Genomic DNA, 27,528 nt, shown 5'->3' on the forward strand with positions numbered 1-27,528 from the left:
TTATCCCCACTTGGTCAGTTTCCTAGGGTGTGCTAGTCAACGCCTGTTATTACTTCGGGGTTTGCTAATCTCTTGAGTATACTATCCCAGCTCGTCACTAAGTCTTCCCATCCCGGGGCAATGGGAACCCGGCGGATGCCCTTGGCCTCCTCTGCCTTTAGGACATGTCCTAGGGACCCCCGTATATACGGAACAGTCTGTGGGGCGTGAGGTACGTCCTATGTAGATAATTGTATTGGATGTATCTTAACCGCGTGTTACGCAAGATCACACGGGGATAGGCCAATGTTTTGTTCCACTCTGAGTCAGACAAATCCCGTCCAATCGTGTTCTCCCATCGTTCTCTCAAAGACTGTAAAGGGTCTAAAGCTGCCTCAACCTGGGCCCGGTATATTTTGGCGATCAGATGTGGTTCCTCCCCTGATGTCAGCAGTAGGTGCAGGACCCCGTGGGCTGCGGGCTCCTCATTTATTGTGCCCCAGTGAACTTTAAGGGTGTGCACTAGCTTCCCGAAAAGCAAAAATTGACCCCGGGAACACCCCCTCCCGTTAGGTCAGCAAATCCCTTCAGTACACCCTCCTCGAAGAGCCCACCCACTGTCTCTATTCCAGCAGTCGGCCAAGGGCCAAGCCCCAGACTTCCCAGTCGCTTCCCCCCAGACTCCAGGGCAAGCACCGACAGTGGCAAAGCTGGAGAGTATGGCGGGCCTACTCCCACCCTTTTCATGCACCTTTTCCAGCATGCCATTGCGACATTCATCATTATATTATTCCCAGGGAGGGCTATTTTCCTGTTTGCCATGCATGCCGCAATCCATGCCGTATCCGTCACCCCCTGGGCAGTACATAAATCCAGGTGGCCCCTACCCGCCAACCAGCCGGACACCCACTGTAGCTGGGATGCCAATTAGTATGCCTCAAAGTCAGGGGCTCCCAGTCCTCCCATGCGGGACGGCCTACAGATAGTCGTGAGTGCAGTGCGTCTACGTCCATCATCCCATATTAGTTCTCTGAGCAACGCGTTCAGGTCGCGGAACCATGCCTGGGGGATCAGCAGTGGCAAGTTGGCAAAATAGTAGAAAAGTCAGGGAAGCATGATCATCTTGGACAGTGCCACTCTGGCCATCACTGATAATTTCAGAGAGCGCCAAAACCCCACCGAGGACCGCAAGGATCGGAGCGCTTTGCCAAGGTTACCCTCTCTTAGGTCTCACAATTCGTGGAATATTTGAATACCTAGGTACTTAAAGGTCCGTGGGGCCCATTTCAAGTCTATCGGACATACTGCTGGGCGCATGTAACCAGGCGTCAAGGGAAACACATATGTTTTGCCGCGGTTAAGACGCAGTCCCGATACCTCCCCGAAGTCCTCTAGAACCTCTAGGGCCCAAGGGAGACCGCTAGCTCCGTCTCTGAGATAGATCAGTATGTCATCTGCATACAGAGAGATAATGTGCTCAGTTGGCCCCCATTCAATCCCCTTACCCACACCTTCTCCTCATAACCAGGCCCCGAGAGGCTCTATCGCCAGGGCAAACAACAACGGGGATAGGGGGCACCCATGTCTGGTTCCACGGTGCACCGGGTATGCACTAGAGATTGTTCTACCCGTCTTTACCCTTGCTAGTGGGGACGAGTATAACAGGTCCACCCATCTAACCCAACTCTCCCCCAAGCCCATTTTTAACATTGCCGCCCTCAGATAGCCCCACCTGATTGAGTCAAAGGCCTTCTCAAAATCCACCGCCAACAGGGTCCCAGCTGGTGGTTTCGATTCGTCGGGCATGTGTAAGATGGAGAAAATTCGTCTAAGATTCAGGGAGGTGCTGCGACCAGGAATGAAACCGTTCTGGTCATCATGTATCAGTGTGGGCATGTGGGGAAGCAGCCGGTTGGCCATGATCTTGCTGAGGATCTTAAAGTTGCTGTTTAGCATTGATAACGGGCGGAAGTCAGCCACTGATGCCTCCCTATTGGTTGTTTTGGGGAGTGGCACTACCAGCGCTTCACCCAGCGTGCTCGGTAGTTCTCCACTCTGTGCCGCCTCCGCATACATCTCCACCAATCTGGGGACTAATAAGGACTTATATTTTTTATAAAAATCCATAGGAAGACCGTCCGTGCCAGGGGTCTTCCCAGGGGCCAGCTGCGCTATTGCATCGCTTATCTCTTCCGTAGTCAACGGCCCCCCTAGACTGTCCCTGTCCTCTAGATTCAGCACCGGTAAGGGGATCTGGGTCAAGAAATTGTCAAGTGTTCCCGTCTCCAGGCTGGTAGGCCTCCTGTACAAGTGTATGTAATAATCTCTAAATGCGTCATTAATGGGGCCTGGGCTGAGTCTACGATTTCCCCCTCTGTCCAATAGGCTTGTGATGGGTTCGCTGTCCCCATTCGGGCGTACCAGCCATGCCAAGAGTTTACCCTATCTCCCCTCTTCTGACTGTAGGGATGCCAGGTATCTTTGCATGCTATGGCATCTGACCCGTTCTTCAAATTGGGAGTGTTCTCTGCGTGCGCGGTCATACTCTTCATCTACTTGTGCTGCAGGGCCCTATCTCAATTCCCCCTCGTGTATGACCTTCTCCAGGGCATTTAGTTCCCTCTCTAGTGTGCGCCTCACCCCCACAGACTGCCCAAGACAGTAACCCCTCTTCACCACTTTGAGTGTCTCCCACTCCACAGCTCTGGAAGGGGTGGATCCCTTATTGGCTTCAATGTGTTCTGTCAGGTGGCAGCGCAGCGCCTCCCTGTACGCCTGGTCCTCGAGCGCCGCGGGGGCCAGTCTCCATGACGGTATGGGGGGTCTGTCCTGTGATACCCTCAACGTCAACAGTAGAAGATTATGATCCGATATTTTACGGGCAAGGTATTCAGAGTGGGTCACACCTCGAGCCAATCCCGCTGTGCAGACCATCCTATAAATTCTGGTGTGCACCTGGTGGAGGCCCGAGTAAAACGAGTAGTCCCTGACGGTCGGGTGCTGCATCCGCCAGACATCTACTAGCCCCCAAGTACCTAGCCACTCAACTAGCCTTTGTGCTGTCTTACTTGATGTTGCCCCCTGCAGTGGCAGGGTGGACCTGTCCATGTTTATGTCTAATACTGCGTTAAAGTCCCCTCCTATTAGTACTTCCCCTGTGTGTTGGCGAGTGAGGTGTCTAGATAGGCCCATCATAAATGAAATTTGGTCCTGATTAGGGGCGTAGATGCAACTCAGAACCAACGGGAACCCATGTAACTTCCCCTCCAATATGACAAACCTTCCCTCTTTATCTATGTTGGAGGAATCAATTGTCAGGGGGACCCCTGCCATAATCCAAATCAGAACGCCTCTTGCATAAGCTGAATATTCTGTAGCAAACACCTGCCCCCTTCATCTCCGTCTTAGTTTTTCTCCCTCTCCCGGTGCCAGGTGGGTCTCCTGTAACATAGCTACCTGCACCCCCCTTCTCTTTAGGAAGGAAAGAATTCAATGTCTCTTGGCCGGAGTGCCCATCCCCCTGACATTCCAGGTTATGATATTGTGGTCTGCCATCTTATTCTTAAAGCCTGATGAATGTGAGCCTGGCGTGCCCGGGATCCTGATTGACCCCCCCGCAAGCTTGTACCTTCACTGTGGTCGGTCCACTCCACACATGTAGCCGATTTAACTCGTAACTGCAAACCCCAACTCCCCATCCCCAGGGCGCCTCCTGAACTGTAGGTTGCCCAGAAAATTGTGCAACAGTGTAACTTGTTCAAACACATTACTGCAATACTCGCCAGCCAAATCGGGCAGGCGAGAGTCAAGTCAGGGGGGGAGGCCAGGTCCAGAGGGGCCACACGTTCAATCGGCTCATCATGTCGCTTGGCGCCAACGTAGGTCAAATTTATCCGAGTTCGTCAGCCGTTTGCGGGGTCACCCTCGGTGCGCAAGTCAAACTTCCGGAGCCACCAGCAGAGGATACCATTGTGTCATCGGATTCTTCTTCAGAACCCTCTTGGGGGGACACCTCTCCACCCACCCGGGACGCCGCCTCCAGGGCCTCCCTCCTGCCCGTTTCCCTCTGTGTCTGCGTTGGCGTCAGTCGTGGGCAATCTCTGGACCTCTTCCCCCTCGGGGCCCGGCGGGTCCTGCCCGCTCCAGGGCTCTCGCGCGCAGGCAGCGCCGTTTGTGACCCATGCCTCTCGAGCCATTCCCATGCCTCCTCCGGGGTTTGGAAGAACGTGGTCTTCCCCTCCGCAATCACTCGTAGTCTTGCTGGGTAAAGCAGCGAGTACTGTATCCCCTCGTCTCGCAGGGCTCTTTTAATCACAAGGAATGAGGCGCTCTTGTTCTGGACTTCCAGAGTGAAGTCAGGGAATAGTGTCACTTCCCCGTTGGCTACTTTAAACGGGCCCATTTCCCTCGCTTTCTGTAGGAGGATGTCCCTGTCTCTGTAATGCAGGAGTTTAGCGATTACAGCACGCGGGGGCCTACCAGGAGCAAGAGGTCTCGACATCACACGATGCGCTCGCTCCAGTGTATAGAAGGGGGTCAGGCACCCCGGTGCGACAACCGTGCTCAGCCACTTCTCCAGGAATTCCACCATGTTCGTCCCCTCGGGGAGGCCCACCACATGCACATTGTTCCTCCTGTTTCTTCCCTCCGCATCCTCAGCCCGTTGTTCAAGCCTTGTCACTCTGCCAGCCAAAGAGATTACCTCCGCCGTCACGTCTTTTTGTTTCGGCACAACATCAGACAGTATTGTTTCTGTTTCTTTAACTCTGTCGGCCAGTTTATGGTGATCAGCTCTCAGGAGGCCCACCTCTATCGCCACTTGGTTGATGCCACGTTGCAATGTTGATTTTGTGTCCTCAATAGCTCCCAGTATCTTGTCTAGGGTGTCTTGCACTTTGGCTTGTGACTGGGTCTGCAAGGTCGTCTCACTGTCCCCAGGTGGATGTACAACTATGTCCTTAATTGTTATATTTTCATATCTATTAAACCCAACACATAACATCTTGCATTTATACTCATATGTTTTCCTACTCAATTATTAAGATCTTAAGGAGAATGTCATACATTTACATTTCCTTAAAACATTCAGTAATATATTTTTGTCATTTTGATTTTTTGAAAACTGTTTTGTTGACATTGTTTATTTGATTGTGAGCTCTATGTGTTTGATTTCAATCAGGTAAGAATAAGAGTCTCCATTGCTGGCATTGTGCTAATCTGAACCTCTTAAAAGATTGGTTCCTTACATTTCTCAAAGAAAAAGAACCAGCACGTTTGTTAGTAACAATTCCATTACACTAATCCCCATGTACATTTATTGTTTATTTTATCTCTTGTTTTTATAAAGTGCATCTTGACCAATATAGCTGTACAATGAACACCAACATGCAGGAAGGGGTTGTCAACAAGCAACCAAGCCAAAAAATAATTATAATGGTACTAAACAGTTACAATACGTATGGAGGAGGAGTGCCATCTATATACTGTATACATTTATACAAGTTTGATAGGTGCACTTAAGATAAAATGAATGTACACATTTGGAATCCAACTATGATGGTGAGATCACTCCTTGGCCCGACCACTGTGTCTGGATATAACATTGTTGACAACTTTGTTCTTCTCTGTTAATGCCACCCTATGTATATAATTTGAACTGTACACTTATGAATCACTGATCTATGGATGCAAAAAATTCAGAACTATCAATACGTCCCACTGTTAGATTTAAGTATTCACTCTTTGTGAGTTCTTCCTTGATTTTGTCTTTTTGTCTTTCAGCTTGAGAAAGTTATAAGTCATGAAACATGTTGGTTGAAATTCATTACATGACTTTTTTTTAAAATTAGTTATGATTTTCACTAAAAAGATTGTTTAAAAATTGTGCAAAAATAACTAGCTTAAAAAATAACTTCTAACTTTTCTCTTCTGATGAATTACATAAATAACTAAAAATAATTTCTAAAATTGAACACCTCTAACCTTTGAAAATATATCTTTAAAAGGTGTTGCTGTTGGTGCTCCAATTCCTGGGTCAGTCAATATTATGGATATTTTTTTATCTGCTGGGAAATGCCACTTTTGTCTTCCTTGGCTGTCAGAAAGCAGTAATCAAACAAGAAATTCCCAAAAATATGTATAGTCGACTCAACCTACCTGAGTCTTTATTATAGGCCATGTTCTCCATACAGAAAATCCAATTGCACTTTTTTTAGGGTGGACACAGGGATTTTTCTGTGAGTTTTGAAATAAGGTAGTGGGATTGAAGCATTATTGTCAATGTAAAAAATGTAAAGCAATAAAGCTTTTGGTCAAAAGTGGATATGGACAAAGATTAATGAGGCATGCCAAGTATCTTTTTCCAAAGGGTGGCCAATAGGTTAAATTCAGATTTCTGCACCTAACATTGAAACCACTGTCCTATTATAACAGCACTATTACTATATATATATGAATTTTGTTTGGGGAGCAGATCCTAAGAAAGTTATCTGCAATTAATTAGAGCTTATTTTTCAAATCTCTAAAACATATATTGCTTACTTTGTGGCCTGAAAAAAGCTAACATAAATGTTTTACATGTGTTTTAAAACAAGTCACAGTCAGGAAGGTGGAAAATAGAGTATTGCAAGGTTGCAATTTCTTTTGACAACTTTGACAAAATTCAATGGAAAATGTATTGAACTCCTAATCTCACATTTGAGGGAAAATTATGACCTGTGAAACAGGTTATGTTGCAATAGTTATATTGCAGAAAATAATTCTGCAAACATTTTTCAATGAGCATAGAAAACTGCAAACAGTATACTTGCAGATAAGTAACTGCATTTTGTAAGAGTTAAAATCAGCTCACAACAAGATAAATATTATCTGGCAATGTCAGAACATTTTTGCACTGGCATAGTTAAAGTTAATCTGGGAAAGTCCACAAAGTTTGCCAAAAGCGGAATATAAGAACCCTGAAAATCTACTGCTGTTTTCACCCTAATGTTATTGATCATTTCACCAGGTAGAACCCATTAGGACAAAAAGGAAATTCACACTTTTTGGAGAAGAGAACAGGCAGGTGTTTCTCACTACTCATCTAATAAGCTATGCTCTATTGTGAGTAAGATAAACTTGTCCGAGAATATCGTATTTTGAGGTGATGACAAATGGAGCCCTGCTCTTGTACTCAAGATCAGTATGCATGCAATGGTTGGTATTTTACGGGAATACGATTATTTTGCACTATTTGTCTACAAATCATGTATGTCAGACTAATTGTTAATATTATACATCACTCTGCAGATAATATGCTGATCAAGGCCAGTGACAGATATGCCCCTCCCTATCCTGTTAACCTAGCCCCTGTTGAAAGTGTTTATATGCTGTCAGGTATCTAATCTATATGGCTATGCTGATGTACTAAACCTAACTTTTGCCAGGCTATGCAGTTTCTCCTCGTAGCTTATGCTGTCATCGGGACAACAGATGAGAATTTATCCATTCAACAGCTCCCCTCAATCACCAGTCCATGTGCCTAATTGTACCCCTGCACCACTAACTTTTCATATCGTTTATCACCAGTGATGTCGTATGGAGCAAGGAGAGGTCACTCATGCTCGGCTTCCCCTTTGCTACAAAAAGGTGCAAATAATATCCCTTTGCTGAAGCATACTGAAGATGAGGAAGCTAATGTTCCATTTTGCTTCTTCCTTCCAAGACAGATCTCTGCAAGGTCATCTTTCCTTGCAGCCACAGTTACAGCATGTGCACCAGAGAAGTGTAAAGTTATCTTTCTTCGCCTTGTCACTTTGAATGTTGTAAAATGGGGTTTCTTAACTGGAAAACATGGTGACCAAACACATATTTGTTAGAATTACCTTCCAAAGAGTTAGTGTGCTTTTGTTTTTAGGCCTTGTGTCTATTACAAATATTCTCTAGTATGAAGTGAAACAATCTGGCCTGTTTTGCATGAAACATGTATCATCACAATAAGGCCCTGCCACATGACACTACATTGATGTAAAAAAATATTTCTGCATCTGTATTTGAAAGTGGAACTTTCACTTACAGCTTAGGTGTCATCAAGCAGATTTTCCTTATGTCAAGGAATTCTACAAGATGAGATTTCAAAGTAATGTCCCATGCTACTAACATTTTTTCACAAATGTTTCTCACCATAAAGATGTATCTCTGCCAAGTACTTCTGTCATACACCTGAGTAACTGAGATGGAATAGAAAACAATAATTTGACTGCAATCATGTTTGGGTCAACAAGATCTTCTGAGAGGTAAGGTTGTGACAGCTAGTTCCCAAACTTTGATCAATCACTGCACAAAACTTTGCATCTATTTGAGTTTTCACATGACGGTGATCCATCTCTATTATTCTACCTGTAAAATTATCATACTGGTTGATTGCGGTTGGTGATTTGAGCATCTCTCAAGGTTACTTTTAGGCCTTTCTCTGTCAGGGACACATGCTCATATTAGTATCATAAGCCAAAGCTATCTTATCTGAAGGCATAAAAAGCAAGTGCTCCTTTTGTGATATGTACTTCTCAGTGGTGTGTGCTGTAAACAATGACAACCCAGCACAGCTCAAGCAGCGCGCAGAGGCATATCCAGCAGAACCATCAAAGGCCATGCAAATGATACATTTCCCAACAGGTCATTTTATGTTAAATTTTATTATGAATACCTCTTCAATAAAATATCTAGAACACATTTGCATATTTCTTGTTGAAAAATTCTTTCTTTTGAGATTTTATATAACATTTTAATTTGTTATACAACATTTATATACAAAAAAGCATTCCACGCAATTTACAAGAGAACAGGAGCTTCTTCCCTTAGTTTATATTTTCTGATATTACAAGCTTATATTCATCATGTATGAAGCCTCTTTGTACCTGGGCCACACTTTAGTTTATTACAAGAATGTCAATATCATATACATAGATTTTCACAAATGAAAAGTGTATGAAGTGATTTTTCTTCCTTCACAACATAGTGCCAGGAAGCATAATCCCTTCCACACAGCAATCTCTACTGAAAATACCAAAATATGTGACTCATCCAAATAAAATAATCCTTAAGGTCTGCCACCTTTAATGAGTTGATGGGCCAGTGTAGCCTAAGTTTCATTTTATATTCTGCCTCTCTAGTGATGACTTCCTCTCTCCATCATCAGTTTCTAACTAGGTATTTAATTTTCCTTTCATCAAGGTGACCTATACACATCAGAAGTATGTTTTTAATACTAAAGCAAACCACCTGCTGCATATAGTTACAAAGAAATAGCTCTGGCTTATTTAAGGTGCTGGACGACAGGTTTCTGGAGACACAGAACCGCTTTCAGTTCACTCTTTGTTCTAACCATGTATGCCCATTGAGCGAGAGACACATCACTCCTGTGACATGACATCAGTCCCAAAGTCCTCCTTGCATATACATTTTGGAAACATACATATGATCTAACAAAAATGCCAAAATGGTTTACATTAGCTAAACTACAAGTAAGCGAATAGCCAAACATGCTATTTAATGTTCTGATTTTATGAGATCATCTATACAAGCACCACTAATCAACAGCTGTAAAAAAAAGGAGAGAACACATTGCAATAGCTAATTCTGACCAAACCTATTTAAGATGTAGATTGAAACATAGTCATTTCCCACTTAAGATTTGTAGTGAATTAATGAGGGCATTCAAATTGTGGGTTTTAAAAAATTCCTTCAACAGAGCCCCTTCCTCTCTCTCAAATCTAACTATGGAAGGATGCTACCATGCAGTTTCCCTAAGAAGAGGACACATCTGAAGTAGAGTATAATTAGCAGGGAAGAACAAACATCCATTGAAAAACCCACATTGTGATTCTCAGAAAAGGCCATAACATAAAAAACATCCCCGAAGAGCCATCAGATGAATGAGTAGATTATGATTTTGTCATAATTTTAAGGTTATCAGTAATGCATTAGTTTTCAATAGTATTTCCTATCTTAGAACGGTTAGATTTTGCCCCTATCTTTAAAATGTAAAACATGCAACTATTTGTGTATTTGCAGTTGGTATGGCGACATGTAGCATTTTGCTTTTAGCACTAGTAGGTTTAAAATGAAAACCCTGATTCACAAAATTATTTGCATGTGTAACTGTAACATATCTAAATGAAAAGTTAAATCCATGCTTCTGAAATTCTATACCATGACCTCCAAAATCAAGATACAAGATATATTTGTAGTCAGACTGTGTTTATTTAGACAACTGTTATGAAATGTCATGAGTGGAAAATGCAAATGTGGTAAATACCCACAAAGTGGTAACTGAGTTGGTATTCACAAATAATTACAATGTATTTCCCTCATACACAATACCTCTAAACTTACAACTACATCTCATACCTAACGGCCCATTGAACTACTTTACAAGTATGTAAAGTTGTTGCAAATGGGGCATTGGGTATGAGATGTAGCCCTCTTCCATTTTAGTAGATATAGGATAATGGATAGGGAAAAAGGGAATACCTAAACAAATACAAACTTCCCGTAATTCAATGCCTGTGGCAGCTCTTCTCTGTGGATAATCTTCAAGTTATATGGTTATCAAAAATAGGCATACCTGGGAAATCTGATTCAAAAGATCTTTGTGTTGTGTATTAGTGTCACACTTCATTGATTATTATTAACATACTATGCCAATATGTGTTGCCGCTTGAAACAAATAAATTTCTTAACATATTATTTTTTATCCACGTACTATCCATTTTGTTACATCTTCTAATACTGACTTATTTGAAAATGTCAGGCTCTATTGATTGTTATTGGTAATATGTTTCAGCCAACGTTTTTCCTCTGTGTATTTTCTTTGGACATACACAAAATCTAGCAAGTATGAATGATTGGAGTGTGTACAAATATACAACTGACAATATCAAATTCACATACCATTTATAGTTTTGGTAGGGTTTACTAAATGATTTCTTTCAGTGCTTTTGGACTGAGAATTCTTATAAGGTTAGTTGCGTTGTTGCAAGCTTATTTTCTGATTTTATTTGCATGTACAATGTTGGTCTCTAAAGAGGCTCAATAGTCTTCTTCTCAAGTAAGGAATGAAATAAAGTACAAATAAACTTGAAAATGAGGCTAGGATGGACTGTTCTGATCAGAGCATGACAAAACCATGTTATTAAGGTTTATGTCCATTTAAAAAAGTAATGACCAGCTGCAAAAGCACCCAACCCTCTAACTCACAAACTTTGATAGCTTATCTGAGGAAAGTGATAGGAATAACATAATTTAAGCATAATCCAGACTGTTTAGAAATGACACTTCCACAGATGTCTATATATAGTCCTCGGTAACTGAAACAATAATTTTCATTTGTATGTGCGGCAATTCAGATCTTCACAATAGTTATAAGTATTTCTTTGTAACCATGTGAATCTACAAAATGTGTGGAATTTTATTCACTTCGACCCAAAGTACTTCTACTATCTTGTATACATTAAGGGCCCAATTATGAGTTTGGCGGACGGGAACATCCGTCCGCCAAACTCCAGAAGGGGTGAACGTCGCCGTTCTGGTGACCTCCCCACCAACCCCATTAGGATTTTCCCACTGAGCTGACCAGGTGAAACCAAGGTTTACGCCAGTCAGCCCAGTGGGAAAGTGGTGGCAGCATTGTCTCCAGCTCGTAATAGAGGCGGCGAAAAGGCTGCTGCATGCAAGGGGCACCAGCACCCTCAAAATGAGCACTGTCTGCACAGCATTTCGAGGGTGCTGGGCAGGGAACACCTGCACTGCCCGTGGCCCCCTGCACTTGTTTTCCACCAACCTTTTTATGGTGGTGAAACAACCTTTAAAGGCTAGTGGAGAACAAGGCTGTAATCAGCAGGGCGGCGGTGAGTTCAGCTCCTCTAAATCTAGGATCCTGGCGGGGCGGCCTAATGTGGCAGTTGGACCGCCACAACTGCAGCGGTCCAACAGCCACCACAGCAATGTCGTAATCTGGCCCTAAGTCATATATGTATCTAAATCTAGGATCCTGGTGGGCGGCCTAATGTGGCAGTTGGACCGCCACAACTGCAGCGGTCCAACAGCCACCACAGCAATGTCGCAATCTGGCCCTAAGTCATATATATATATATATATATATATATATATATATATATATATATATATATATATAACTGCAAAATAAGGACAACTTCTGAATTAACACCTTTGATTATTTGTTTTTCAATAGTGACATTCCTGCAAGAAAAAAAAGTACAAAATAGCAAAATTCACAATAACCCTTCTGTACATCAATCCCTACCCCTATCAACATGTTACATAAAAATCTTTGGTAAGATCATACTTGAATGCATTTTATAGTTTTTTGGTTACCAGTTTAATTCTTAGACATACAACACCCTTAGAAATAAACAGCAGCTAAGAAAAATCAAGTTTACCACATCCCGTTCATTTTAAAACTAATAAATATTAAAAACTCCAAAGAGTATACAAGTCATGAGATCAGAGAGAATACTGGATACTCGTTCTATCCTCAAAGTACCTTGGCAGAAAAATTGATTTTTCAGAAATGTAGTGGTTTCTGTTGTCTGATTGTTATTATTAAAATGTAGGAAAAATACATGTAGAAGTAATCTGTGTTGCTGCAAGCAGAACTTTAAAAAAAATGTATGTACATAAAATAAGTGCCATGGAGTTTCTGGCAGGAGGAAGCACGTGTTAAGTTTTTTCAGTTTAATCGCGCATCAATAAATAAGCGCATCAATAAATAATGAACATGTTGGAGGATCTCTGTAAATTTATTACAAAGAAGCACATTTAGAAAAATATGTATAAAATAATTAAGCACACACATAAACACACACGTCTGTGTGTATATGTATAGATATACATATATATGTATATATATGTTAAGAGCTAGATACAAATTATATATATATGTATATATGTATCCATATATATCCATATATGTATATATACATAAATATATATGTACATACCAGTGTGTGTGTGTGTGTGTGTGTATGTCAGTAAGTAAAGGATAACATATTTACCCAGAAAAGAACAGTTTACATAGTATCTGTGCATGTGTTGACCATACCAATGTCCATTTTGCCACACAACCCAGCATGCAGCAGAATTCCCTGCCTTACAGTTTGTGCAAAGAAAACACAGAAACGCCAGATCAGAACGTGGTCCTCCATATTTTTGTAAGAACAAAGTTTCACACTAAGGTGGGGGTCGAAAGCAATGCATCTTATGTGCCTCTACCCCAGTAACTTGTCCCTGGATCAAGTCTTGCCCTTTAAGTAGTGGCTTTTCACTTAGTGGAATGCCCAGATGTACAGTGTTAGAGGATGCTGTCCCCACTATACATCCACGTTGTAAGTGTGATGAGATGATGTGCTCCCCCGATGGCTTCTGGAGAGTGTGGGGCTGTGGTTGTTGCAGCTTTCTTCTTGCTTCTTCTCCTGGTCCTTCCAGGTCTCCAGAAGTTGGAGCTTGCCCTGTTCTTCCTTCATGAACACTTCAACCATCAGCACCTTCTCCTTGTGTATTTGTTCGTTAATGTCCTTAGGAATGTCGGGTATGATCCAGTCTACAAAGTCACTCATAAACATGACCAGGTTCTTCGAGGAGGGGAGAGAAAAAAGATGTGTTAAAAAAGGAAAGATTAATATTTGCTCCTACCATCCCTATCCTTCCATTCTCTGCAAGCTAAAATATGGCATTATGAATTATTTAGTCACAATATCAGTACATCTTTAGTAGATAAGTATGTTAACAGGCATCCTCCAAAGCTGAGAGAATTAAAGCTTGATTCACAAATACGTTGCTGTGAGTAATTGTGGCGTACAACTGGAGCACTCTTGACACACCTGAATTTCATGAGCAAGTAATATTCCTGATTTAATCCTGGAATACATTAGTAAGTCATTCCTACTATAAGAGTAAGTAGCAGCAAAATCTTTATGAATCAGGACATTATTTTATTGGGAATTAAACATTTTTGGTTCATGAGCACAAATTAACTTTACAAAAACAAATGCACCAATTTTTAAAGCAAGAAATATTTGAAAAATAAGAAGTGCATTCGGAAAGGCACTCTGCAGTGAAGTCAGAGGGCCCACTTTACAAAAAAGCATGAAATATGCACCCATAAATTTTCTTTCCAATTGGGTGCAGAATGCCCACATTTAAAAACTCACAGGCCTAGATTACGAGTTTGGTGGTAAAAACCACCCAACTTGTACACAGGGTAAATACGATTTCATAGTGTTTGGTACATAACACATGTTAAATAACACTGTTTGTGAGTTTTTATGTACACAAGGAAATTGAGATTTACTGCATGTGGCAAATAACACATCAAGAGCCCATTTTCAGGCATTGAAAGTTCCCGAGTGAGAAAATGAATCCCTAGAAAACAGAAAGAGCCTGAGCAACACACAGAAGGACCTTGGGACACCCAGAAAAACATCAACAACCCCTTCTTGTGTGGGAGTGTGCAGTCATTCATTTTGTGTAGGCAAAGCACCTTGAAACACGACAAACAGAATTCACTGCCATCCTATGATATCACTGAGGCATCACAATCAAACACCTGGCACACTCTCCCATCATGAACCCAGACAGAGAAAGGAAGTGCAAGTTTAAGGATTCTGAGCTGGAGTTGCAGGTCAAAGAGGTGATAAGGCACCGTGTCCATCTAAAAGGCCATCTTATGCTGAAATTGCCAGGGAAACAAACAAAAACATGCTTATAGAAGGTGGTAATGGACTAAATCATACTGTGTCAACGAAGCAACATGATGTTGAGAACATTAAAAACAGGTTTCAAGCCTTGAAATGCTAGGTACTTAAACGAGTTGCCACGTACAAGCACAAAGGCATGGCAACTGGTGGTAGTTCCCCACCTCAGCTCTACCTCGAACCCTGGGAAGAAGACAATATGTCCATCCTCAACACGTCGTCACTGGATGACATGAAAGAACATCTTGAGGTCACAGGAACCCAAGGTAGGAGTCATGGAAGTTCATGTTGTTGTTAAAAAGTTGACTAGAATAAGAATCATCATTGTGAAGAGTGCCCAGTGTAATTTATTACATACATTCACATTGATATTCATATGTGAGCTTGTGGGGCTAACAACTCTCTTATGGGGCTGCTGACATGTACTGAGACTGAACTACAACAATCATAATACACTGCAGTCTTGAAGAGGAAGGGTTGATTTGTCTACCCAGTACATTAAGAGTGATGTGTTACCCCGGCATGACTAATGTTTCATCTCCTCAGGATCATGGCATTATGGTTTGATCCACAGTATCTAACACAGCAGTTTAGTTTCTACAGTTCCACATCCCACAAGATGTGCTTCATTTTACAGTTTCAACATTCTTGTTCCTGTCTCTGTGAGGCCAACAGATATACATGAGTGCAGACAATTACCCCCAGGATGTCTGGAAACCCTGCAGTGTTGTAAATGTTAGTTTTGCTGGCATTAGCTGTGTGGGTGTCCAAGTGGAACTGTGTATGTTGGTCACTCACTCTCTGTAAAGAATCCATAACTTAGCAGAGTATTTGGCGAGAGGATGACTGAGAAATGCCACACACTAGTCCTGCTGGGTGGTGCATGTTAAATTCTAGTACTGGTAACATTTTTAGGAAGGGGATGGCAGCGGATCCCTAAGGTGGGCACCAGATTTTCATAGTGATAAAAATAGGTTTTATATGGTGTCTGTATGGAGCTTGTATGTCCTCTGGACCTCAAGCTGGCTTGTGTTTTTGGGTCCCAGCCATGTGTTATTCTGTCTTGCTCTCATTCTGCATTGCTGTTTATGTAGTCTGACCCTGTGTGCATGTGGAGGTGAGAGTTTATTTTTTCACCTCAAACAGTGCTTTGTGAACCAAAACAAGAGTCTTAAATAAAATCCTATTTTTCACATGGAGCCCATGAAGGACACGTACTCTCAGTGCTAAAGTTAAGAGAGTGTGGGCTGCTGAACTTTGGACCACCTGCAACTTGATGGACAAATATTCAGGGAGGCCTAAGTACTGTACAGAGCGCTGCCATAGTCCAGCGTTGAAATTAATAGAGCCTGTATGACCAATTTTCTGGCTAACGGGTGAAAGAAAACAAACAATTATTTGATCATATTCAATGATATGATACATCTAACAAAGTAATACAATACTTTGGAGCATATTTACAAGCTCGTAGCGCCTTCTTGCGCTGGTTTAGCGTCATTTCTTTTTACGCTAAGGAGGCGTCAAGGAAGCCTTTTCCCCACGCCAGATTTACAAAGTGGCGCAGTACAAACATTGTGCCACTTTATCACCCCATGCCTGCGCCAGCAAAATGTATGCAAGGGGGTGTTCCCCCATTAGGGGGGCCCAGGAAAATTGCAGTGACATTTACGGGATTTCACTGCATCATATTTCCCGTCATTTTCAATGCCCGCCCATGGCAGGCATTAAAATGATGCTCCCATTTTTTCCAATGGGCCTCCCCACGCATTGGTGGACTAGCGTCATCATTTTTGCCACTAGCTGACGAATGTGCCACACTAGCGTAAAAAATGTTGATACTATTGTGCTGACGTGCGCCATGGTGCACTGTATTGTAAATACGCAGCTACCATGGTGACGTTGGGGGGTGGGCGCAAGAAAAGTGGCACATCAAAGCTGATGCACCACTTTCTTGTAAATATGCCCATTTGTGACTTGACACTAAAAGCAGAAAGCTTCTATGACAGGTAAGAAGTGTATATTATTAAAGTTCAAAAGTTAAAGCTAAGTTACGATAGAAGATGGAATTGGTTAGAAAAGCGTTAGACCTCTTAACGAGGAGTGGAATTAATATTTTGAGTTTTATGAGAGAATTAGTAACCTACATTTTAATTTTATGTTCAGTATTCTACTGAATAATTTCGGTACTCGTACACAGTGCATAGGTTTATTAGGTTTTTCTTAGTTTAAAGTATATAGAACAACCATTTAACAGTTCATATTGAAAATGTGTTCTGTATTTATGATATTTCAATAAAAAAACTGTCAGAAAAGGAAAAAGAAACACGATTAAAATAAAACAAATTGGAAGCTGTTATAACAGTTAATAGAGGAATGACAAATGATAGCATATGTGCACTATAACTATGGATATAAGAATGAACCTTTTATTTGCCAGTAATCTTGGCTACACTGAGGTTAGGTGCTCCTCGTCCTAGTCTACATTTTGAGGTGGTCCAGTCCCGAAGACAGACACTTTTGCAAGTTTCTCTTCCTAAAATGCCCAGTATAATATCATATATGTCTCCACGGTTTAAGACCATGAAAGAGCCCTCCTTCCAACCTGGCAACCTGCACATATCAAGCTAATTCAATAATGGAGGTGAGAGGTTGAGTTTTGCAAAGAGACTCCAACCATTTTTGTTCATGATGTTGATGTCCTGATGGGATTTACCTCCTGAGCTGCCGACTGATAAGCTTGAGCCATAGCTTCTCAGACCCATCTACTAGGGGGTGATACTGAAACCTTTTCTCCTTTGTTTTGCGATCCATAAGATACAAAAAGTGAATTTGTAGATTGAACATCTTTCATCTTCTCTGTACCAAAATGCAGGAACTGAACCCGATGAGTCCCCTTCAAAAACTAGCAGAATAATCTCTTGTGGCAAATAATGCTGCTTTTGTATCTTCAGTCTAAATTTTGGATCTGGTTTTCAGACAACCTTGTCCAGGAAGATTCTCAATACAAACGTATTTACTACTGTCCTAGCTGAAACCTTAAATCTAAAGATAAACTGCTACTGTGCCCTGGCGTATTTGTACATCAAGATACGGTGGCCGGTCTTTTTCTTGCCTTGCCCCTCATCACAGGAACAAGCTTCCTCTTCATATTCGATCTTGCCTAGACTTGAAAAGCTTTAAAAAACACATCTGAAGCCTTAGGCCCTCATTATGAGTTTGGCGGGCAGCCTCTGCCGCCCGCCAAACTCTTTTGCATGGAAGACCACCACGCCGTTCTTCTGCCCGCCGGCCCTATTTAGAGTTGTCTGTTTCCATCTGCCGACCCAGCAGGGAACAGGGCCTTAACATTGATGCCGGCTCAATGTGGCGTTGCGTCGGGTGCAATAGCGCCTGTTGTGCTTTTCACTGCCCGTAATTCGGGCAGTGAAAAGCGCAACGGGGCTGTCTATGGGGGCCCCTGCACTGCCCGTGCATGATGGGGCTACCAGGGCTGACAGAAAGGGGACTTGTAATCCCCAGGGCAGTGCTGCAAGCAGAGCTGCCCTGGTGGATTGAGACCACTTGCACCGCTAGGCTGTCGGCAAACTGGCTGTGTCGGCAGTCGCAATGTGGAGGCCAGACCGCTGCTTTGGCGGTCCAACCTCCACTGCGACCCTAGCAGTCTCAGGAACTCCAGGGTCATAATGAGGCCCTGAGTTATTTTGATGGATACCTTGTGAGATACCCATTTGCGAGTGAGTTGCTGTGCTATACCAAGTTCCCATTAACATAAAATACGTTGGAAATAAGTATTCTGTAGCTCTGATATTAATAAAAAAGTTTCCTTCTGATTTTAAAGAAATTATTATAGGTTCCAATACTATCATTCTGAATGAAGTGCTGTGGACGAACTTGCTAACATTTTTCAAGTCCAGGATGGATCTGTAGATTTCTTCCAATTTTGGCACTAATAGGATTATCAAATACATCCCATATCTTCTCTGCAATTGCAGACCTGGATTATTACTGTGTTTTGCAATAGAGTATGTATCCCAGACAGCACTGCCTGTTTTTTTTGCTCTTTTCGGAAGTGGCACTACTCCGAACAATTTGTCTGGAGGTGGTTTTGGAAATTCAATGAAATAACCAAACTTTACGATAGTCAGGAAATGCAATGAAATAACCAACTTTTACAATATTCAGCAGCCACTTGTTGGTTGGTGGACCTTCCCACTGAAGACAGAAATGCACAGTTCTTCCTCCCATTGCATCATCCATACACTTATACTTTAATGCTGCGGGATAGGTGGTTGTGACCAGGATTTCTGAAACAGGGTGGCCCCCTAACCACAGGCCTGACCACAAAAGGAACAAAAAAGTGACCGTTTCTTTTGTAGAAGAAACAAAAAGATTTGTTTACTGCAAGGGTCCTAAAAGGTTGTAACATCTTCCTTTCCCCGGCTGACTTCTGCACCAAGTCAAGCATTTCAGGCAGACAATTTTACCCCTAGAAATGATAGGTAATGAATCTAAGATCTATGGCTTTAGTCTATTGTCCAGAGCTTATGGCACAAGAGCCTTCTTCCTGCTACTGCCGCACCTGTCACTGTTGATGAAGACCAAAAAGAGTCAAAAGTAGTGCCAGATAGAAATTGAGCTAATAATTCCATATTTACCAAAATCTGAGTAGGTTCTCCTCTTTCCTGTCAGGGATCATAGAACTGAAAAACATTCAGCATGTCCTGAGATGCATAGGCTGCATATGTTTCTGTTCTTGGAACAAAATTAGATGCTGGGTATGCTTTTATAAATGATGTCTTTATTTCCTTTCTACTGCATCTGGAGAGTAGGCTTCTTCACAAGCTAGAGAGGAGGAAGATGCCTTACTGACCAAGATAGAAATAACCTTGAGAGTCTGCGGAAAGAAATCCTCAGATCCTTCTACAGGTTAGATAGTACAAAGTCTTGCAAAGGATGCCCAGTCAATGTCTTTCAACTCTTTGAGAAAGACGTTCTTGATTGCATCGTCCAGAGGGAGATTATCTTCAATGTATACTGGGCAAAAAAAAAAACATCCTCAGCTTATTATGGCTTTGGTTCGAAGTTTAGAACATCTATATCGTGCTTTGGCATGTCAACAAACTGCTATTTTACATATTCCTTCTTTGCCCCTTCTCTTGGTCCTCCTCCATATTAACATGAAGTCTCTGTCTTTAGTCTGGGGGCTTTTCACAGCTGAATTAACTAAATCAGTTAGTTAGTTAGTCAGTAAGTGAGACATCAGATTATTCTTACCTACGGGCATGATGTTGCTTTCATGATATTAACGGTTTTAGACTTAGTAAGCCTTGAAAAAGTCACAAGTGGGACGAAACACATGTTGGCTGGGATTGTGGAATCATATTCATCTCGCCACATTGATATCAGTACCAACAATAAATAAAATCTCACTACAACTGAACTCATCTGGAGAACTATTATTATGGACTGCTTGGGAGTGCTGTGGTATTTCTAGGATCATATTTATGGTGTCACCCTGTGGTCACCATTGTATATTTTCGGGCAGTAAAGCTTCCACTACAGTTCAGCACCATGCTATTTTTCATTTGGACTGTTTCTGATTCTAATAATAGTTTATTACTCTGGAAAATTGTTGGGCGTGCACCCTTTGGCCACTACTTCAGGTATTCTACTATGAATATGATGCATTTTATGTTGGAAATCTCACAACAGGAGGTATTGCCTCAAACATCTTCCCATCAGAAAGATTCGTAAGAGTATCTAGACGTGAACTACTCCTTTAAACACAATCACTGCATCTCTTCTATAAGAGGGGGATAGCATCACATGTGATGCAAATGAGGCAAGATCGTGCCAGCTGGATCCACCTACGATTAATCATTTCTAATAGCATGATTAACTTTGACCTGCAGCCCTGTTATAGGTGATTAATTGCTGAGAGAACAGCTTGCTCCCTGCAGACTACAGCTTTGTGATGGTAGGCTATGCATCTTAGAGGGCTGGCCTGGTTGTAATGCCAATTTATTACCAATATTTGCTGTATCATCGATATTCTTCTGGTGCAGCCAGTCTCCAGCTTGACTTAATGTCAGACTGGAATGCAATACCACTCTATTTGCTCACAATCAGCTCGTTCTGCTCACTATAAGACAGAATGTATTATAACACACCTCTTGGTGATTCCTGGAACTAAATGAAAAACACAGGTAACCAGCGCTTCTCAGGTGCTGACCTCGATTTTTGGAGCTTCCTACCACACCTGCAACACTCCAAGCTTAATGACAGTGAGACTGAAACTGAAACTAAAAAGGCAACTAATCCGAGCCAGGGCCCCTCCCATATGCAGTGTCCCCTGCCCTTTGACCTTTACAAGCCACACCTCCCAATACTGCGAATCATCAGCTTGCCGCCTGCTCTCCACTCAGTACCACCTGGAACCAATTACGTTTCGCAGTATGCACTAAGCAAATGTAAATTAGGCATTTAAATACCTGGAAAACGATTACAAAGGCTAATCGTGCTGCGAGAACGGCCCAGAAATCTTTGGTGATATCGTACTTGTGCTCAGACCATGGGGGCTCCCTGTAATCTTTGTACCTGCAAACGAGAAGACAAAGAACAAACAAAACGCTGTGTTTAGTGAAATGTTACAGTCATATAATACTACTAATGATTTCGTAGCCAACAGTGCTTAAAAAGTGCAAATTAGCAAAATGATTAGCACCCCGAATGTTGTCATTACATTTAACTTTAAAGGGGGAATTCATTGTAGAGAAAATAAAACTATTATCTTTTCTCAGTCCTGCATCTCTAACAATCGCCAACAATGGGCATTCTAGATTGTTGCTTTGTAGATTGACGTCGGATGCACTGTGACATCATTCAGCTAACAGTGCCTTAAAAAGGTGTATTTGGAAACTGACTCTGAAGTGAGATTAGGAAACTGGCTCTGATGTGAGATTTTGGCTAGCAGTAGTCAAAAGGGCCTCAGTCTCACTGCCAATTATAAGTCATCCCCTTAAGATATAGGGCCACATGCACAAAAACGTTTTTGGAGGCCGCCAACTACCCGACTCAGCGAATCGGGCCATTTGTGACTGCAAAAAGGCATTTTGGAATGTGCAAAAGCCAATTTACGATTCTGTAAATTGTTACTGAATCGCAATTTGGCTTCGATAATCGGTATTGGAAAGGGGTGTTTAAGGCCTGACCAAATCACAGTCACAAAATGTTAATATTTTACTGACACCGTGAGGAAGTGGAAACCCATTCGCACATGCGAAGGGGTTCCCGAAGGACTCTTCTCCCTTTGTGAAGGTAAACAAAAATTTGTTAAGATCAGGCAGTGGGCCCCATTGGTAAAAAAACAACTGCGCTATTTAAAAGTAATCAAAGACGTGGTGGCCTGCTGACCCCAGCAGGATGCCATCCCCTTGAATGGCTATCATTCCTAATGGGTCGCAAACTGAGACCTACCTCGGTAATATTCATGAGGTAGGTCGCTTTGCAACACAGTAGGAATCACTAAGAAATAGTGCAAAGTCTGCCTACATTAGGATTTGCAATTTCCTAATTGCAATTAGGTAAGAATCACAATTTAGAAATCACAATTCCTGATTATTGTACGCCTGGCCCATATTTTCATACAAGGGTCCAGTTCTCAAAGCTTTTTGGGAAAGTTCAGTTCATCTACGGAAACAGTTTTTTTAAGAACGCAAAACCACTTTTGCAGGTCACAGAACATGAAGTTCTACTTACAAATACAGTTACTCCCACAATGATTTGTAGTTGTGTCTAAATCCTTTTTAATGTTTGAGGGTGAATGTTTACTTCCATGAAGGACAGAGCAAATCCTTTTAAGAGAGGGACTGGGATGAGAACAACACGAAATTCGCAGTATTGTACTGCAAGAGTGCTATCCAAAGGGAAAAGTATTTTCTCAGTGGAAAAGAATTTGGCAACTACACTCATGCAAGCCATGTTCCCATATAGGACGGTAAATAACGCATGCTGAACACCCTTCAGATGTAAATAAATGGACATTGAAATAAAATTCCAAGGAGTATTTCTGGAAACTTGGCACTGGCATAGTTTTCCAGAATTATCTTTCAGAAATGTGTGCATTCATGAATATCTAAACCTGCATTCTGTCATAGAAATAAACATATGAGTGCAGATTTAAGACCTATTTTAAAATATTGGTCAAATGAATGTGACTGTAAATCATCTACCAGTCAGTGGTTCCCAACCTTTTGACATCTGTGGACCCCCACTTTATCATTACTGAAACCCGGGGACCCCCACCGAATCATTATTGGAATCTGGGGACCCCCTACTGAGTCACAAGTGAAACCTTGGGACCTAATCTGCTAATATTATATAATTTTCTGAGCAGTCGCGGACCTCCTGAGGAGGCTTCGTGGACCCCAAGGGGTCCCCGGACCACAGGTTGGGAACCACTGGTCTACATATTCTTCAGGTGTGATACTAACCTGGTATTAGTCTGATTCCTCATAAAATAACGTTTGGTATTGGTGAGTAAGAGGCTCTCTGCTAGTATTTTTCCTTGTCTACCATATGAGCCTAAAACTATTTGATGACCAAGCCTTGCAAAGATAAGACAAGTCTATTTGTGAAACCAATCTTGTTCACCAAGCTCACAGGCCATCCTTTACTTTACTGCTACTTTGCTACATTTGTGTCCCATAACTGCTGAGCCCATCTCCCACCATTTTTGAGTGCCCTAAAATAGTTAAATTTGCTGTGTGACTACTAATGAAATAACCTTTAATAAAGGGGATGTCTGTCGACGTGTAACTTGATTAGATTAGAAAATTAAGTTTTACCAATCAGTATTTAAACTGAATGGGAAACCAATTGTTTTTCATGCCGCCTTCCGAAAAGGACAATAACAGTACTCATCCCATTTAACAACTTGACATTGACATTTCCATGGTCTCAGTGTCCAATTCAGTTCAATATTAAATACCTGATCTTGGTATTGTCTACTGCAAAGATAATGTCATATAATGCTTCTAAGTTAATTAGCAGTTTTTTTGATAATTATTTGTATTAGAGTTAATATCATCTATCAAACATCAACCTTTTTCTGGGAACTGATCTTGCAAAGTGTGACTCAAATATGACACTTTAACTGCTAAAACATGTTCCATGATCCAGGAGACCACAGCAAATTGCAGTTAATTCCTTAGCATAGAAAAGTAAAGTCAAATATTATGGCACATGACAGTCATCAATGAATGACAATTTGTTATAAAGCTTATGTCTTTGGAAGGATCTTCTTTTGTTTCATGTCTGATCTATATTTTATGCCAGACATAATATAGATTATCTTTACTTCAGTTGATTGTCTAAATCTTGTGGGTCTGAATGCTGGAGTAATTTTGGAGTAAAACATAGATACACTTTTGGCATGAATGTACATATGGCTGAATAGGTATCTGTAAAGTGCAAACCTAGTTAGAGAGCAACAGAAGACTGAATTAGGGAAGGATCCATGAGGTACAATTCAGCATAGCTGAGAATGAAGGAGGATGTCCTTATGTGGTGAATACTACGGTATGGAGATTGTAGTGTTTTCTTGACAAAGGGGGTATTTAGGTTCCTTCTAAATTACAGAAGGGAAGAGCAGTTCTGATGTTGAAAGGGATGTTGTTACAGATCCTGGGAGTATAGCTGGACAAAGTTTCTCTTCTGTGTTTCTCTTCTTGCAGTTTTTGTTTCCAACCTGGGGCTCTAGGGAGGTGTTGTCCACTTGAGGTGGTTAATTTCTCTGTAAAGCGTGTAGAGTTGATCATTCTGGTGGTGCTGTATGTGATCAATTTATCTTGAAGGTTGAGTGATAAAATTCTTTGTTCCTTTGATGAGATGTAGTTCGGCATATAGCAAACATTACATGGGTTGCTTTACGGGGTGCCAGATTTCACTTTCCCCATGAGAGAAGGTGATACCAAGCTATAATGATTTCCTTGGCAGTGAGTTTTTTGTTTTGGCAAGTGTGAAACCAAATGATGTTGTGTTTCAGGTCAGCTAGAAGTGAGCACCAAGTTGAATTTGGAGAGCCACGGAGAACATGAAGAATTCTGTCTTGAATTCTGGGTGGGTACAGGATATTCAATTCCAATTGATATTGAGAGACAGGTTTGGGGGTCAATGAAAGTCACTAGTGGGAGAACTTTTTAGGTAGAGTTATGTTTTTTTGCCATATTGATGGATCTCGTCGCTCTTCTCAAGCAGTAGATTTCACAGCAGTTGCATGTACAGGTTGAAAATGAAATGGAACAGTAGATACCCTCCAATGTTCCCGTGTGGATGAATTGGTAGTGGCTAATAAGCTATGAAATTAACCATTGTAGGGCTGTGCTACAAAATTCCGTGTATGTTTGCAGAAGGTGCTTTTTGTCTGACTGTGTTGAAGGCTGCAGACAGTAGAATCATGAGGCAAGGATGATTCTTCTTAGCGAGCAGGAGGGTGTAGTCAACTATCTGAAGGATGGTTGTGTCTGTATTGCAGTGAGGTCCTTGAAAATTCCCCTGAAAGTTGGGTAAGTTTGATATTCTGATATCACTTGATCTTGGTGAATTGGTGTGATGTAATGAATAAAGAAATGGATGGAGAGATAAGCAATCCAGCCCAGGGGTATTTGGAACTCACAATAAATCGAGTGTAGGGCTACTATGAGAAAGTTGAGTGTGTTGCTTTTGATGTTTGCATGCTTTGTGATGTCTTGCTTGTTTTTCAGAAGAATAAAGCACATCTTTAATTACCATGGTGATGGAACCTACAAGGAATGTTTCATGGAAACAGATATGACAAGGTCAGTAATATTTTGGAGAAATCCTTGTTGGGCTCTCACGGTTCGAGAGGCTTCTTGATCAGAATGAATGCTGTAGTTTGCAGAGATAAGAACATCTCAAATGTTTGTGGATGTTGGTGTGGGCCATGTTTCTGTGATGAATAGTGCATCCAATTGATGTTATGTCACAATGTCTGCAATTATAGGGGTGTGGAGAACTGCTGAGTGCGTGCTGATAAGAATGAGGACGAGCATATGTTGTTTTTTGGTGGTACATGTATGCTAGTAAATGGGATGTTGATGACGCTCTCAGTGTTTGCTATGCAAATTAGATATGTGTGGGCTCAGGGTTTGTGTTGGGATGGGTTGTGGTATATGGTGTTTGAGACATATGATGTGTATATTACCCAGAGTAAGTAATTCTTGCCCAAAGCTCTTCCTGGCCCTAACAGACCCATACAGGAGGCAACCTCGTCTATGACTGCCCTTAGCTAGGCATAGCCAGGCTGTGGGACAACAGGAGAAGTTGACTGAAACAAGGGAATAGGCAAGATGTTTCTGGTGGAGTACCAGTGATGTCACTTTCTATAGAGAGGGATGCTGGGAAATGTGGCTAAGTCCCTTCCTGTAAAGAGGGATGCTGGGGAAAGTAGTGATGACACTTTCTGTCACAAGGGATTTTGGGACATGGGGTCTGCTTGTCTAGTTTCTTCTTTTTAAAGATTGTTGTGACAAAACCAGAGTTTTGCTTCCTGTAAAGGTAGATGCTGTAATGTGGTGATGTCACTTCCTCTTAAGATGGGTGGTGAGAAATGGGTTCCACTTGTCTGATTTCTTCTTGTTAAAGGTGTTTTTGCAGAAAGTCAGTGATGTCACTTCCTGTTAATCTTTCTAGTTTTGTGTTACTTAATTCATATTTTTCTAGATTTTCAAATATAGAGTTGAAAAGAGGTGTAAATTTGTTTTTCAGGATGGGCATATCCATGGCTGATTTTCACAATAGCCACATTTGATAAATGTAGACACCATACATATAAATGAAGATCATTCGGTTATCCTGAGACTATGGCATGGATCTTCCATTTGTGGTGAGAATTTTTCTTTCCTCCATGTCCATGTTTTTTTTCATAACTCCAAATAGAAGCAATTATATTTCTGTTTGGGGTCCAACAATGGATTATAAATAATTACTTTTTAACATTTTATGAAGCACAAACACACCTGATGGGCAATGAGGCACTCCACATTAGATAAAACTGCTCATGTACATTTTAAGAAAAAAAGTATCTAGTTCCAAATGCAAGTTCTAGCATAAGTTAAAAGGAAGAGCTGGAAAGGCAGACCCTGTGATAGCAACATGAAAGTTTTAGTGAATAGCAACAACTATTAGTTGTTTTGTTTCCTACATAAATGATGTATCTATTGTTCTACAATTGGAACTAAAAGTGGTCTTCCATATTTCAGAGACTTATTGGGGACCAGAGACAAGTCTTTACTGATACAAGAGTTTAGCAAACTGATCTTCAAGGCAAAGACATGGAGGAAGAGTACTGACCTTTGGAAAAGGACACCTGGAGGTTTTTTCGAATCATGGCTGCTCACTTAATTTATTTTAGAACTTAGATAGGACCATGGGTGGCCAACTTAGTTCTACAAACCCAGAGCCATGTCAGATTTTTAGGCTATACCCTAGATTCAAATCTACATAAAATCTACATAAAATAAATATAAAATGTAGTCTTTTACATAGATTCTGGGTATACTGAACATTTGGCATGTATTTTACCCTTGTGAATCAGAGTTCTACACTGTTGGGTACAAAGCTCGCTTGAAGGACATCTCCTATCAGGGACTAAAATACTTTGGCGGAACTAAAGCAATAATAAATATCAAAAGGATACTGATATTTTGGTGTGGAGTATTACATTGAATCCAATCTCTCCAGTCTTATCAAAACTCAAATGTATTGCACATACAACAGA

General features: G+C 41.5%; 1 protein-coding gene across 3 annotated transcripts in view; it reads right to left on the reverse strand.

Moving 5' to 3' along the window:
* Positions 1-8,632: 8,632 nt before the first annotated feature.
* The window catches only part of ANO1 (anoctamin 1), a 616,593-nt gene continuing 597,697 nt past the window's right edge, over positions 8,633-27,528 (reverse strand). For all 3 annotated transcript variants that reach the window (XM_069221899.1, XM_069221898.1, XM_069221900.1), the window contains 2 exons: positions 21,221-21,326; positions 8,633-13,607 (listed from right to left, as the gene is read on the reverse strand). In XM_069221899.1, coding sequence (XP_069078000.1) covers positions 13,347-13,607; positions 21,221-21,326 — 367 coding nt within the window. In that variant the 3' untranslated portion in view covers positions 8,633-13,346. The remainder of the gene's footprint in view (positions 13,608-21,220; positions 21,327-27,528) is intronic.

Source organism: Pleurodeles waltl, chromosome 3_1, assembly GCF_031143425.1.
Source record: "Pleurodeles waltl isolate 20211129_DDA chromosome 3_1, aPleWal1.hap1.20221129, whole genome shotgun sequence".
Taxonomy (NCBI): domain Eukaryota; kingdom Metazoa; phylum Chordata; class Amphibia; order Caudata; family Salamandridae; genus Pleurodeles; species Pleurodeles waltl.